This window comes from Fundulus heteroclitus, chromosome 1 (genome assembly GCF_011125445.2).
Source record: "Fundulus heteroclitus isolate FHET01 chromosome 1, MU-UCD_Fhet_4.1, whole genome shotgun sequence".
Classification (NCBI taxonomy): Eukaryota; Metazoa; Chordata; class Actinopteri; order Cyprinodontiformes; family Fundulidae; genus Fundulus; species Fundulus heteroclitus.
The window spans coordinates 14,069,227-14,084,230 of NC_046361.1; the positions used below are offsets into that span (position 1 = coordinate 14,069,227).

The window sequence follows — 15,004 nt, forward strand, 5'->3', positions numbered from 1 at the left end:
AACCTAATTACTTCCAACAGAAGTTTGGTTGTTAAGGTTTTATCATAACCTTTTAGCTGTTTATTTGATTTTTTCGAGATGTTAGTTAATCTTTATAATTTATACGTTTATATTAAGCTGATTCCCATATTTTCAACAATTGCATTTTTGGTTTATTATTATTATTATTATTATTATTATTATTATTATTATTATTATTATTATTATTATTATTATTATTATTATTATTATTATTATTATTATTATTATTATTGCGTTTGCCAACTTAATATTTTACTACCCTTTTTATTTTTATTTTCCCTATGTTATCTATGTTTCGTTCTGTGTATCATAGCTTATGCGTTTTCTAATTTGCAATTTACACAGAGAGAGAGAGAGAGAGAGAGAGAGAGAGAGAGAGAGAGAGAGAGAGAGAGAGAGAGAGAGAGAGAGAGAGAGAGAGAGAGAGAGAGAGAGAGAGAGAGAGAGAGAATCTCAATAATATCAATAAGTGAATATATTTATTTTAGTAATTCTGTTAGGAAATAATAACATATTTATTACACCCAGGGTGATGTATTTCATTCATTTATTTCGGTTAATTCTGATGATTGTGGCTTACAGCTAATAAAAACCAGCAATAGGTTTCGCAATTTGATTTAAATTGAATAAACATATCAGACTATCATCGATAATTGATTATGGTAGTTGATTGCATTAAATGATGAAGTGATGACATTTAAGGATTAGATTATAAATGAAATGTATTCAGAATAAAAAGTGTTAAAGCCAGTAGTACTCATGTTGTTAGACATATTCAACATTAGGGGGCAGCCGTTTCGTATCCTTACAAGGAGGCTCAGAGATCAGCTGCAGTTTTCCAAGGACACCTCGAAATCTTTACCTAGTTCTCCTCTCAAGTCCAGCAAAGAAACCCGATTAAAACTAATTGACTTTACAAAGTAAAACTGTGTTAAAATGCATTGTAAATGCATATATTTGAAAAAATAACCTTTGTTGCGATATTCATTTGTTGTTTTGCTGAGACAGCGTTGAAACTTTTTCACATTTTGTCATATTGTCGCCTTCCTTTAATAACAGCCTAAGTAAAAATGACTTAGGCCATTATTTTTAGTAAGGTGACGATACTACAACTACTTCAATGTAGTTTATTTTGATTTTATCTGACGAGAGTGGGACAATTAGCATAATTGTAAAGTGGAAGAAAAGTTATACATAGATTTCCTTTTCTTTTTAAAGCACAAGGTGTAGCAAACATGCAACTTTATGCTAACACCCCCAACATAAGTGAACAAACGGTCCTAAAAACATACAAGAAATGACACTATCTACCACTGCCAGCCAACAACAGTCATCGAGTGTTTGTGATAGCTAGCAATTGGCATATTAAACTACTGTGGAGGATTTATTTTTTTCTTTAACCAACTCTTCTCTGCAGAATTGGTTTTATTCACCCGCACTGGAGTGTTTTTGAGCATGTAGGCTTTGACAGGGCCACCGCATAAACATCATCTTGTTTGTTTTCAGCCCCTTTGGAGGTGGACTTGCTGATGTGCTGCGGATAATTCCTTAAGGAATTTCAGGTTTCGAGCTGAATTAATGGTTCCGTCAATTATGTTTTTATTGGTTCTTTTGGACCTGGTAGAAGAGCTACTCCTGAGAAGCTTCACTACGGTTCCCTGTTTTCTCCATTTGTGGATAAAGGCTCTCACGGCGACTCGTCGGAAAACTTACAAATGGCTTCATAGCGTTTTGTTTTTAGACCGATGCATGTCAAACATTTCGTCTGTCCCCTGTTCTTGAATTTGTTTGGATTGAGGCACAATGTTCGGCTTTTTTAGACGCATCAGCTGACTTTATGTTGTCAGACAGATTTCTTGATCCTTCTGGACAGGCAGTGGTCAGGACTGGGTGAAAAAAGTTAGTTTGAACTTCATCTTCAAAAACTATTTGCTTAATCGCAGTCAACCCCATTCATATATTCCTCTGTGGTGGTTCTGCAGGCTAGGGTGATGTCTTTGAAACAGGGGATGAACTTATAAAAACTCTGCCAAGTCTATGTGCAGGTTGGAATGAGTCTCTGTAGTGATCTCTGAATAAGGGAGCAGCTGACAGGATTCCCACATTTATCTCCTAGATGATTAACTTTCCACTTAGATTACACTTTGCATTTACTCAGGTTATCTTTGTCTGATATTTCAATTAGTTTTATGATCTCAGACATTTAAGTATGTCAAAAAACAAAACAAAACAAACCTCACTATCTTTACCAGGCACAGTCATAGATTACTACTTAAAATTCCCTTTACACTCAGATGAACAAAAATAAAAGACTGGCATAAGTGACAAACATGCGCTATTTGCCCTTCCTAAATAAACTCAAATTAAAGGTTCGTTAGTACGATTAGGCTGCGGTGAAAATCTTTGCTATGTTGTGCGTTATTTTTTGGAAAAAAAAAGCTTTCTTGCACTTGTTCTTTCAAGCTAACGCGGATAAACATAATTCTGCCAACGATACCTTTACACATCTTAATCACGACTTGCATCTTTTTTTTGTGTGTCTGTATTCACAAAAATGTCTGTAACAACAAATTATCCTGACAATTCTTTACTAAAGATTTTACTTCGCTTCTTTTACAACTTTTTGTTTTCCAAACAAAAATGCATTTAACCAAAAGCAGAAAACTACCCCATAAAAAAAAAAAATGAAACTATACAATCTTCTTGTCTTATGCATCTTTGGCTTTGCAGAAAATTTATGTTATTGATTGTCTCAGGCTTCACACACTGATCATTCCTCTGTAGTCACACCGGCACTTTAATGGCCTTACAGCCATGAATATTAGATATACTTCCCTCCACCCTACATTGCAAAAATGATGAGCAAGCCTGAGGGGCCATAAGGAAACAAATACAGTCGTGTGTGTGAGCGTCTGTCTGGGATGATGAAGTAAACAAAGATTATCTTCAACATGACTGAAAGCAGGAGACGGGTTCGTGCGTTTGCAGAAAGACGTAGTACTTCTGTGGAAGTCACCCACAATAAATGTTAAACCAATTCTGCTCTTTTAGGTGCTTTTTGTTTTTTTTTAAACAGTGGAAGCTGATTTTTCTACCAGGTAGTGCTCGAGGCTACCCTCCTGTGTGAGTTTAGCTGCAATATGAGAATAAGAGATGCAGCACATTATATGAGAGAGGTGAGGGAGGAAGTGCAGGGTGTGACAGAGATACAAGCAAAGAGCAAAGGGGAGTCACCATCAGTACAGGAATCATAAACTCAGAGTTTCATTCCCTCACTGCCGCTCGGCACTGGGCTCACATCTTACCGTTCTTGTCACGGTTTGAAGGCGTTGGACTTCTGAAAGTGGTATTCGAGGATGTTTTGACAGAGGCGGCATTGGTTTTCTGCTGAGAAATGTGTGAGCCGGTTGGATTTTCCGTCCACCTCTCCGAGGCATTTCATTGATGAAAGATTGTGTCTGAATGAAACTGCAGGAGTCTCAGAGAGCAGCATGGCTGGAGATCTTGTAGTTGGGATACTTTATAACTTATTGCTCCCTCTGCTTCTGCTGACCGGTAAGTGTGTTTTTCTTTTTCTTTTGCTACTGAGTTTAGAACTGTTTGAATTTTTACCCCACAATTTAAATACACTTGGTGTATTCCGATGCTGGTTAATTCGTGGTGGACGCTTGGACATATAAAGTTCTCTCCATGTTGTGATGATGAGTAATTCGGCCTTTAGGTATTAAGAAAATGCAAAAAGACTGATAGAAAGTTTGTGATGGAAAAGCCCAGAGACAGAACTTGCAGGCTCTGGACAAACACCAACTCTGTGTTAGTCTTATCATCTTTAACCATGCCACTATGAACTGCAGATTTTTGGTCTTACATTATTTTATGAAGGAATTTAGATTGCATCATTTAATCTAAATTTAACTTCCATAACTTCTTTTGAAAGAACATCGCTTTCAGTAGAAAGTAATTGTGCCATTTTTACAGAGTAAACGCTTTAACCAGTTCAGAAAATGTGTTGGTCATTGCTTAACTTCCTCCTCTGTCACTCGCTCTGTTTGAATAGCAGAAGACTATTCTAGAAATTATTCAGAAATTATTCAGAATTATTCAGAAATTATTCAGGATCACATACGATTTCTACAGCATGCTAAGTTGTTTCTGTTACAATAATGCAAATACTGGCAAAAATAAACTTTTTCTTTAACTTTTAGTAAGTCTAAATCAGGAGCAGCTTTAATCACCGCGTTAGAAGAAAAGAAATGTAACTTTAGTTTCCCTTTGCTCTCAATAAAAAGCGCGCGCCGAGAAGCTAAAAAGCTCACAAATTGCTATTCATGTTTTTAGTCTATTTTTGTATTTTACTTAATCTTTAAATCTATATTTGTTTTATATTTCTATGCTTGTTATTGTTTCATCAAATTGTGCAGCCATTTTGGTCAACTGTAATTGTTTAAAAATGTGCCATACTTGCAAATTTCCCTTTTAAACGCAAAGATTAATAGTAATTGGTAATAACTGTGGATTTTCAGTTTTTTTTCTTCAGAAACGTTCTAAAAGGAGGTTACACCCTTAACTCTCTAATGACTTTCTATGACTATAAGAAAATTAAATGGTGAAATAAATCATAAAAGCCTTCTCTGATTGCCCAAGTTAGACGATTTCTGTCCAACTCATTGCTTTTGTTTCCTTTCCTTCCTCAGCTTCTACATTTCGCTATAATGGCCTCTCGGTGGTGTATTTTCTGTTTCTGCTCACCGTGCCACTGCTGCCAAACCCGAGCCTGGTCACCCTAAAAGGTGAGACAAGCTCCTTCTTTACAACTTTTTTTTTCTTTTGCAGTTTCAGTTGTTTTTGTAGTAAAGTAATTCTCTTAAATGCAGTCATGTAAACACGCACCAGCTAATTCTTCCAGAAGGATCCGGGCTTGTTTTCTGCACGAAACGCTGCTAATGGTGTAATTATATACATTTTTTGCATTATAAGCAGCTCTTATATTTCATAAAAGATATTTGGTTACATGCTTTAAAGAATGAAATATAACAGAAATTAAATGTATTGTTCCTCAGCGGGGAAATTCACCTGTCCCGGCAGCAATGTAAAACATGAAGGGACGCATGTACCGTAGATACGCACAAAAGGTAAAAATATAAAACATCAACATAGGAGAGTGTGCTGAAGGGCAAACTTGCTACATAAAAATAAATACTGTACAGTTATTACTTGTTGAAACAAACAAAAAAATAAAGAAGTGTTCCGCTGAGTAGGGTGGTTTTAAGAAATGTGCAAACGCTGATTCAAAGTAGACTCTGTTAAGTCTCAGAACTTTGCACAGATTTATTAATAATTTTAATTTTCTTAGACCCTCTTGCCACCTTTACATCAATTAAAATGTCATGTTTCAGTCATTTGGTTTAACAGGGCTGGTAGTAATCAGCATGGGTGTGTCCATCTAAGCAACAAATACAAACAAGCCTTGTTAGAGTAAAAAGAGAAAACGCTTCTTTTTACAAAATTGTTATTTAGAGCTTTTTTATTTTGTGTCTAAGAATGACATGACCTGTTTTTCCACATTTCCTTTAAATACTGAGCTCACTTTTAATAGTCTTCGGCTTAAAAGGTCTACAGTACATAACCTTCCTTGTTAAATACTTCTGGTCTGTGTATTTATCCTTTATTTAGGCTTTTACAAGCTGATGACAAAAAGAATCAAATCTTTAGTTATTGATGGTGCATGTGATGAAAAGTGAGAGATCCAAACGTCCAGCTTTTAGCCCAAACAGCTACAAATAAATAAATGAAACGTGGAGCATCTAGTTCTCCTTTGTAGAAGGTGTTGCCTCTAAAACATCTTTAGAGGCAACACCGCAGCACAGCAAGATTTAAGAAAGCAGTTTGGTGCAGATGGTGAACAATTGTAGCGTGGCACACCTTTTTTCTCCTAAGAATCTAAAATTCATGTCTTCAAGAATTTAGTGTTTTATAATGAGTTTTTTTTATTTTTAATTGTCAAATACAGATGCCCAATTTTACAAATCGTCAGACATCAGAACATCAGATACACATATGTGTATCCATTATGCAAATAAATAAATAAATAAATAAATGAAACGTGAAGCATCTAGTTCTCCTTTGTAGAACTAGCATCTAGTTCTCCTTTGTAGAAGGTGTTGCCTCTAAAACATCCTTTGTTTTAGAGGCAACACCTTCTACAAAGGAGAACTAGATGCTTCAAATCTTGATTTGGCCTGCATTTTATGTTCTGGAGTACCCATCCATCCATCCATCCATCCATCCATCCATCCATCCATCCATCCATCCATCCATCCATCCATCCATCCATCCATCCATCCATCCATCCATCCATCCATCCGTCCCATCAGGTAAAAAAAATTGGACTCGTCCTGTTCTTGACTTCTAATCGTACAGGATTATGTGAAACATTTGAACAAACATATTCGGCTAGAATTTCAACAAAAAAAATTGTTAAAAGGGACACGTTATGCTTTTAAATCCTTCCTTTTCACTTTTGAATCATTCATTCATGATCTATAAAGTGGAACTGCAATGCTTGGGTCTGAATCATTCGTTAATTTAGAGGTTCGTCTGAGAGCAACTGGTTTTAGTGTGGTCTCTTTAAATGCAAATGAAGATCTTTACACCCCCTCCAGGTTACAGAGCCTTCCACTCGGCCATTTTTCTAGTATACTGAGAAGCGGTGTAATACATTTTTTGGGTTATTAAACCCAACAGCTGAACATCTTCACTTATACAATTGTAGCTTCAGCATCCTTCAGCTGAGACTACAAAATCATGGCGAGAAATAAAACTGTCAGATTTACAAAACTGTTAAGATGGAAATCCATGACCTTGTTTAGCAGCTTAACAGCAAATACTGTGACGTAATAGTTAAAAAAAAACGTAATAAGGAATAGAGAAAACTGAATAGCTTGAAAAATCTGACCCAAACAGAATATTAAGATATCTATGCAGCACCTGGAGAGACCACATGCAACTTGGCTTCTCTCCTAGAGACTCCAAGTACAAAACAAAATATATTGAAGGGCTACAAAAGTGGACGTTTCAGGATATATACTCATCCATCCATCCATATTCTAACACGTCTATCCCTGTGGGGTGGCGAGCGGTGCTGGTGCCTATCTCTTGCTGTCAATGGGGTTAGCGGCGGGGTTCACCCTGGACAGGACGCCAGTCTATAATATATACCCTTTAAAAGTAATTAATGTCTGATTTAGTTCCCTTTCCTGTAGATAAAAAGATATCAGAGCAAGGGTTTTGGAATCCGACTAGTTTATTAGGCTTTAACCTACTCCAAGGACATGTTTACTTCCCAATTATCTCATGGTGACACAGCATCTTTTCTACTAAAGGTAAAGGAACTATTATATGAGAACTTTTCAAAACCTCCCTTTAGATAATTCAAACTAACCCTTTAAGGCGACCAACGTGAAGGATGAAAAGAATAACTCAGAGCATGGATTACCAAACAACTAATATTTGTGTTAAATTTAACAATGCCTCATGAAGGTTTTACTGTGTAAAAAACTTATTGTATGACACTGTATAAACATGACCTGTCTAGATTAGGTTTATGTGTCATTGTTTGGTCAGAGAATCATCTGCGCTGTCGACAAAGTTATGTAAAGAGAACAAACTCTCCCTGAACTGAAGTCCTTGACACAAACCATGACATTGTTACACAGCATCGGTTTACCATCTTACATCTAACTTTATGCCTTGAGAAAGGTTCAGAGAAGTCCCATCAGCTTGTTGCTGGGTTAAAGAAGTCGCTTTATGAAGAATGACTCAAAAACTGGGTCGCAGTTTCTGACCCAAACGTCTGTCCTAGCTGCACAAACCCCGAATTGGGTTAAAGAATAGAATTAGTTTCTAAAAAGAGTACTGAATCCATTTTCTATTTAGGTTTTTTCAAACATCACCTCTAATACGTTTAGCAAACACTGGGCTAAGACAATATGACTGCTACTAAAGTAATTCTGTGATATGTTTGCAGTGACATCCTAATGATTCTTAGTCTCACATAAAACATGCTCAAAATGAAAATATATGATGGTGCAGTCTTCAATAACCATCTCTCCATTACTTTATCTTCAGTTTTTCCAAATAGCACACCCTGAAATGTGCTCTGTGGTAAAATAAAAAGAGAAAAATCTACTCACTGAAATATATAGCGCATTGCAAAACTATTCATACGCCTTGAACTCTTTCAAATTTAGTTATGTTATTTGGGATTTTATGTGAAAGACCAACACAAAATCATGTGGAAGAAAATTAGATGTCTTCCAATATTTTCTTTCTTAATGAAAACCTGCGTGCCCTGCTTTTGCCCCGTTTACTTTGATACCCCAAAGAATAGAAACTCTATAGTTTGTTTGAGTGACAGGAAATTACAGAAACCAGAAAAGAAAAAAAAAACTTAATAGACAGTAGAGAATCTATTTAAATAGCAACGTTCACAGACATTAAAAGAACAAAGTGCTTCACAAGAACAGAAACATAAAAACAAATATACTTAGCAGTCTAGTTAAAAGGCCTGTTGGTATAAAACTGTCTTTAACGGCTTTTTTAAAGAGTCAGTGGAGTTAACGCAGTGCAAGGAGAGCAGGAGACTGTTCAGGAGCCTCGAAGCCACGGCCTAAAAAGCCACGAAATCCCCACAAATCTTAAAATGAGTACATGGGACTACCAACAACCTCTGGTCAGATGATCTTAAAGTCCCAGAGGAACAGCAAAGCTCCTTTAAGTTCTGTATGTATTCAGGAGCTTGGCCATGAGGTGCCCTGAACGCCAGGACCAAAACTTTAAAATGTATCCTGTAATGTACAGGGAGGCCAGAACAGGAGTAATGTTGGTACTTGGTAAGAGTCTTGCTGCTGTATTCTGGACTGTCTGAAGGCGATCTAAAGCTGATTTGCTAAAACAAGCAAAAAGAGTATTAAAATAGTCCAAACCAGATGAGACTAAAGCCTGCACTACCATTTCTAGTTCATCTTTTGACAACCATAATCTCAACTTTGAAATATTCCATCCATGATTAAAACTATTTCAGAGCAACGGCAGAGGCTGCCGGATAAAATACATTTTAGCATCTGGGGCAATAATAACAGTCTCTGATTTGTTAAAATTCAGATGCAAATAGTTGTTTACAAGCTATTCTTTGATTTCTGTCAATCAGTGGCTCAATCTGGATAATTTATAAATCACAGAGGATCTAAAAGAACAATGCAACTGAATATCATCAGCACACAGATGATAAGAGACTAATATAACGCTTCCCGTGGTGCATTACAATATTGAGAAGGAAAATGATGTATAAACACAACAGATCACTGCAAAATTACTATTTTGAACTTTTACGCCATCTTGCTCCCTATTTACAACTAGGCTGTAAACCTTATATAAGGACTGGCCTCATGAAGTCTTATGAGTGAGTGGGTCATATGTGTTCCTCGTATTGATCACTGCAAACAGATGAATTAAAGCACCCGTACCCCTCCCTCAAAGTACTTTGTAAAGAAGGGAAGTGGTTGGAATGACCAAATCAATTATGCATAGCCTGGTAATTACAGCAAAGAATTAAAAGATCTGATGTCAGCGATCTTCTATCTCCACCGTCACTGAAAAAACTGTTTGCCTTTCAGCTCCACAGATCCCATATATTTTGCTCTCCATAATTCGATCCAGCCCTCCTCGGACTAAGTGATGAAATGTGTGTTCATCTCGTGTATGTGCAATGTGTTTTATTTGTGGACCCACCTATAGTTCTCAGATTGTGTGTGTGTGTGTGTGTGTGTGTGTGTGTGTGTGTGTGTGTGTGTGTGTGTGTGTGTGTGTCGGTGTGAGCAGAGAGGTTTAAGTGAAACAATGCTTTTAGTAAAAACGGTGAACATCAACAGCACATCTGCTGGCTCAGCTGCAGTTGAGCTGCATCAGCTATTAGCGTCTCTAGCATTCTGATTGCATGAGTGAAACTCTGGGAAACCAATAGGGAAGGGTTCATTTATTTAGCATTTTTAACCAAAATCTGTTGCACAACTCTCTGCTTTCAACATGTATTGTGGTCTTGAATGTAGCAAATTCACAAAATTAGCAAACACCTAATGAAGTCATCCACAATGTGTTGACAGGGATGGGGATTTCGACTACAAAAGCATTTCTTCTAAATTTGATATTTGAATTTTAGAGTTTAAAATGAAAATTGAATTACCACAAACAACTGAGTGTGATCAGGGACAACCACAAGCTTCACTGTATTTTAAAGGGGATGTTGTGTCAAATAAATAAAACAAAAAAAAAAAGTAGCACATGATTGTGAAGTCGGAAGAAAAAAAAAATCTAGAGTGCTGTACAACGTCTTTTATTCTGCTACCCAGAAAAAAATCCAGTGCAAAAAGTCCCTTAAGTATAAATGCAGCTACACTATGAAGAAGAAAGCCATTGTTGAAATTAAATAGGTCCTATTTACAGGTTACCACTAAGTAGTATGTAGAAGTCACAGCAAACATGCTCAGGTTAAATGAGAACAATATTAAACTTTTTCTTGACTCACATGTAGAATGTTATATATGGCAGAAAACCAACTATATGTGAAAAACCACCATCCAGATCATCAAACAAGGTGGTGGTAGCATCATGCTGTGGAGATGCTTTTTACTGGTAGAGACAGGGAAGATGGATTGAGCTAAATGCAGGATAATGTTGACAGAAACCCCGTTAGAGGCTGCAAAAATCCTTCAGACTGGAGTCCAGACCTAAATCCAATTTAAGCCAGGCTTGAAAATTGATGTTCAGACACTTTCCATCCATCTGAAGGAACCTTGATTAATCTTCGAAGCAGAATGGAGAAAAAGTGGAGTCTGTAGTCAAACCTGTTACAGACACGCACCAAAAGAATCGCAGCTATAAGAGGAAAAAAAAATAAAATGAATAAAAAGGATGTTCTATTAAACACCGGCTCAGTGGAGCTGAATACGAACGAATGTCAAATTTTGCTTGTAAAAACTGGGAAAAAGTCGTGTCAAGTTTATTTGTGTAGCACATTTCAGCAGCGCGGTTTAAAGTGCTTTACGTCAAGCAAACATAAAAACATCATAAACACATTGAAACAGTCACTGGTTGTGAGGCCAGTAACAAACATTAAATTGTATCAGGTGAAAACATCAATACACATCAAAATTGTTGGTCAATGTTCCTGTTATTATGGGCTATTCTTTCTGGGTAAAACCGGCCAGGTGGGTCTTAAGTCTGGATTTAAAGGAACTCGGTGTTTCAGCTGATTTGCAGTTTTCTGGAAGATGGTTCCAGATGGTTGTGGAGCATAGAAGCTGCATGCTGCTTCTCCATGTTTGGTTCTGGTTCTAATGTGAAGATTATACCAGAACCAGACGATCTGAGTGGTCTGGAGGGTTCATACAGAAACAACAGGTCTTTAAGGTATTTTAGTGCTGAGCCGTTCACTGATTTATAAACTAACAGAAGTGTTTTAGAGTCTATTCTCTGAGATACAGGGAGTCAGTGTAAGGACTGATCATCACTGTCCTTCAACCTTGCAATTTTGCACTACTTTATGTTTGTCTATGACACATCCTCCTACTCAGAATAAACAAAAAATAAAACATCAAAGTTTGAGGTTATAATGTGATAATATTTGCAGATGTCCAAGGATGTGAAAACCATGCGAGGGACACTAAGTAGACCATGTTAAAATGAAACAAAGCTTAAGATTCTCAGGGGGGAAATACATGGCATCCCAAAAATCTGTGTATTGCTAAAGCAAATTTTTTTTAAACTTCTGAAACTGAGATCCAGAGACACAGACCCGACAGCACACAGAGGTGTTCATCTGCACTGTAAGGCAGGAGTAACATCTAGTAACTCTGATCAGTGCATGTCCACGACTTGTTTGTTAGTTATGAGTAAGATCAGGTTAAAGTGTGATCTTCTCCACTTCAGTTCTCGTCTTTTGCTCTTCCTAGGTAAAACCGGACAGTTCCTTCGGGCAATAATCTACACTAGTGTGACCTTCCTGACCCTGCAGTGCTTCATGCAGATCCCCTTCAGCTACCTCCCTCCACACGGTAAAAAAACAACTCGTTATGTCACTCTGAGCATTCCTGAAAATGTCGCACATAATGGAAATGAATCTAAAAAAACAACAACAAAAAATAGTCAAACACAAACTCTTCAAGCTGACATTAATGACCTTTAGGTGAAGTAGTTTCCCTACTTTGTGATCTTTTCACCATTTATGCCTTTTTTTTAACAGTTGCTGGGATCTGGGAAGATTTCCTTTACCACTTAGGAATTGTGAGGTATGAAGCACTTGACACTCATAATTTCATAGCGGTTAGGACTTTATATTTCAGATAATTCCTCTGCTTTACATTAAAAGCATACTAAGCAATTGTGCTTTTCAAAGAGATTCAATAAATATGTCTAAATAAAGCAGTACATTTTTAAACTACAACAGAATAACTAACTTCCCACAAAAAGAGTCTCAGGTTTTCTTCATTTCATGTTGCCCATGTTTTTGTCCACTGCTGCATTGCTTCTGCAGAAGTTGCATTTGATTTGTTCCTGGAAGTAGGACTTTCCAAGCTTAAACTCTCATGAAAGCTGGCGATTCCCCCCACCCCCAGTTCCACAACAAGCATACACATTTACATTTTGTGCGTTTCTTATTTCAGGTTTTCAGTCTTCCTTTAAACTAATTATAAGAATTGCAGTTTTTATTTTTTTATTATTTAGACTCCATGATTTTCTACACATCTCTAGGGACAAATGTTGCAAGTCAGCATTCTTGCACAAATTTATTTTCTATTTAAATTGAGGAGTCTCAATTAAATTAACTAAAAATGAGAAGCATAGGATCAAGGAGCAGATAAAGTCTCAGTAGACTTTTTTTTGTTGTTTTAGAACAAAACCCCACAAAATAATCACAATTAGTTGCCAGATATACATAGCCAGGAGTTAAAATGGTGCTACTATCCAACAGTCTTAATTCAAAGCAATGATAAGGTTTATGGTCATGTTCTAAGGCAGAAATAAACACACCAACACCGGGCAGGCCTCTACGTGCTGCGTCATTGGACTTTTTGTTAAAGTAGTCGTTCCAGCAATAGAGAATAAATAGACTCGTAACATAGATACTGAAAGAAGAAACAGGGAGACGGGAAAAGGCAAAAAAAATTTAACAGGGCATTATGTTTTTATGGTACTCATGTCTCCAAGGAGTACTTATGGCGTACAGCGCACTTAATGCTTACCTCAGCTTGTCTTACTGCACTACAGCTTTTATTTTGTATTGACCTTTATTCAATCGGGGGCGTAAGGCTCCGGAGATTTAGAGTGTCCCAGAGAAAATAGACAGCAGCTCAATACAACATTAGTGACACCATACTGTATATACTGTATACACCAGATACATAAACAGCATATTAGAGCAACAAAAAGCCATAAAAAAATAGAAACTTTGCAGAGTACAGGTCAATTCACGCTCGTCTATAGCTCTGGAAAAAGAAAACTAGTCATCCAGCGTTGTTTCCACGAAATTCCTTGGGTCCGTAGACACGTTGAAAGTACGGCTCATAAGATTTCCTTCGCGTTAATGGGGAATTTTTCTTCCCACTGTCGCTTCATGCTTGCTCAGTATGAGGGATTGCAGCAAAGCCATGTACAATGCAGACGACTCTCCCTGTGGCTCTACGCTTCCCCAGGAGTGAATGCTGCTTGTCGGGACTTTGATGCAATCAACTGGTTTCCTTATATAGGACATTTTTGACCAATCTGTATAATCTGACCCAATCTGTATAATATGATTGAACTTGACTTTGTAAAGTGCCTTGAGATGACATGTTTCATGATTTGGCGCTATATAAATAAAATTGAATTGAATTGAATTGAATTTTCGTTTGAACCCTGATGGAAAACGTCCTCAGAATTTCCCAAAAGCGTCAGACTCTACCATGAATCCAAGTTCTCATGTTATTTCCTAAACTCACGCCGTTTTTACTCCCATGTATTTGTTTTCGGTCTTTTCAGATTCAGTTCGGTCGACCCTGCAAACATCGTGCGACTCCTGGCTCCGGATCTCGGCCTTTTCTGCTCTATCCTGTTCCTACTGAGGCTGTGCCGAAAACTGCTGCGCCCTCTGCCCCAAGTCAGCCTCCACGAAAATGGGATCCCTCCTTCAGTCCCGGAGGTGTCAGCAGATCCACACGCCAGCCGCTGAAACATTACGTTTTGCTAATAACTAGTGTTGCGCCGATGCCATTTTTTGGCCCCGATACTCGATACCTGGCTGTGCAGTATCGGCCGATACCGATACCATACCAATACCATTACTTTGAAATTTATGTGTGTGTGTATAGTAAGAACTGCATACTACTTGAATGTAGCTTTGTCAAGCTGCTACCTTATTAAAGCAGGAAAAAGACTAATACAAAGTGAATCCAGTAGAACTAGTGAGTGTCGGGAGAGAGAAGGCTGCGTTCAAGTGACATACAAACATCAAAATGGTATCTGTGACCTATTTGTTGGTACTCGCCGATACCGATACCACCATTTTAGGGCGGTATCGGCGCCCCGGCCGATACTGGTATCAGTATCGGTGCAACACTACTAATGACGCATAGTTACGCCAAGCTAACGTGCAGTCATATCAGTCTGTCTTTTGGTTCTTGCAGGATGTGGAAACCTCGGACTCAGAGTCAGAATCAGAGGGAGGATATGAAACAGAGCCCTCGTCCTTCGACAGCTCCGAGGAGACCACCCTGCCGGTTCAGTCCGGTCCGCCGCAGTTCGTCCAGAAGCTGATAATGTTCGCGGCCGGACTGAGGCTGCTGCTGTCAGCCATCATGAACACGGCGGGAAAAGTGGTGGTCACTCTGCTGCTGGGGCTGGCAGGTACATTAAAGAGCTGACGCGTCCACGGAGACGTACTGTGGCTTTA

General features: G+C 37.8%; 1 protein-coding gene across 1 annotated transcript in view; it reads left to right on the forward strand.

Annotated features, from left to right (window-relative positions):
- The first annotated feature begins 3,284 nt into the window (after positions 1-3,284).
- Positions 3,285-15,004, forward strand: part of si:dkey-11f4.7 (piezo-type mechanosensitive ion channel component 2) — a 59,553-nt gene continuing 47,833 nt past the window's right edge. Inside the window, exons 1-6 of the mRNA XM_036135760.1 lie at positions 3,285-3,576; positions 4,716-4,811; positions 12,030-12,131; positions 12,320-12,365; positions 14,095-14,254; positions 14,739-14,958. Coding sequence (XP_035991653.1) covers positions 3,513-3,576; positions 4,716-4,811; positions 12,030-12,131; positions 12,320-12,365; positions 14,095-14,254; positions 14,739-14,958 — 688 coding nt within the window. The 5' untranslated portion in view covers positions 3,285-3,512. The remainder of the gene's footprint in view (positions 3,577-4,715; positions 4,812-12,029; positions 12,132-12,319; positions 12,366-14,094; positions 14,255-14,738; positions 14,959-15,004) is intronic.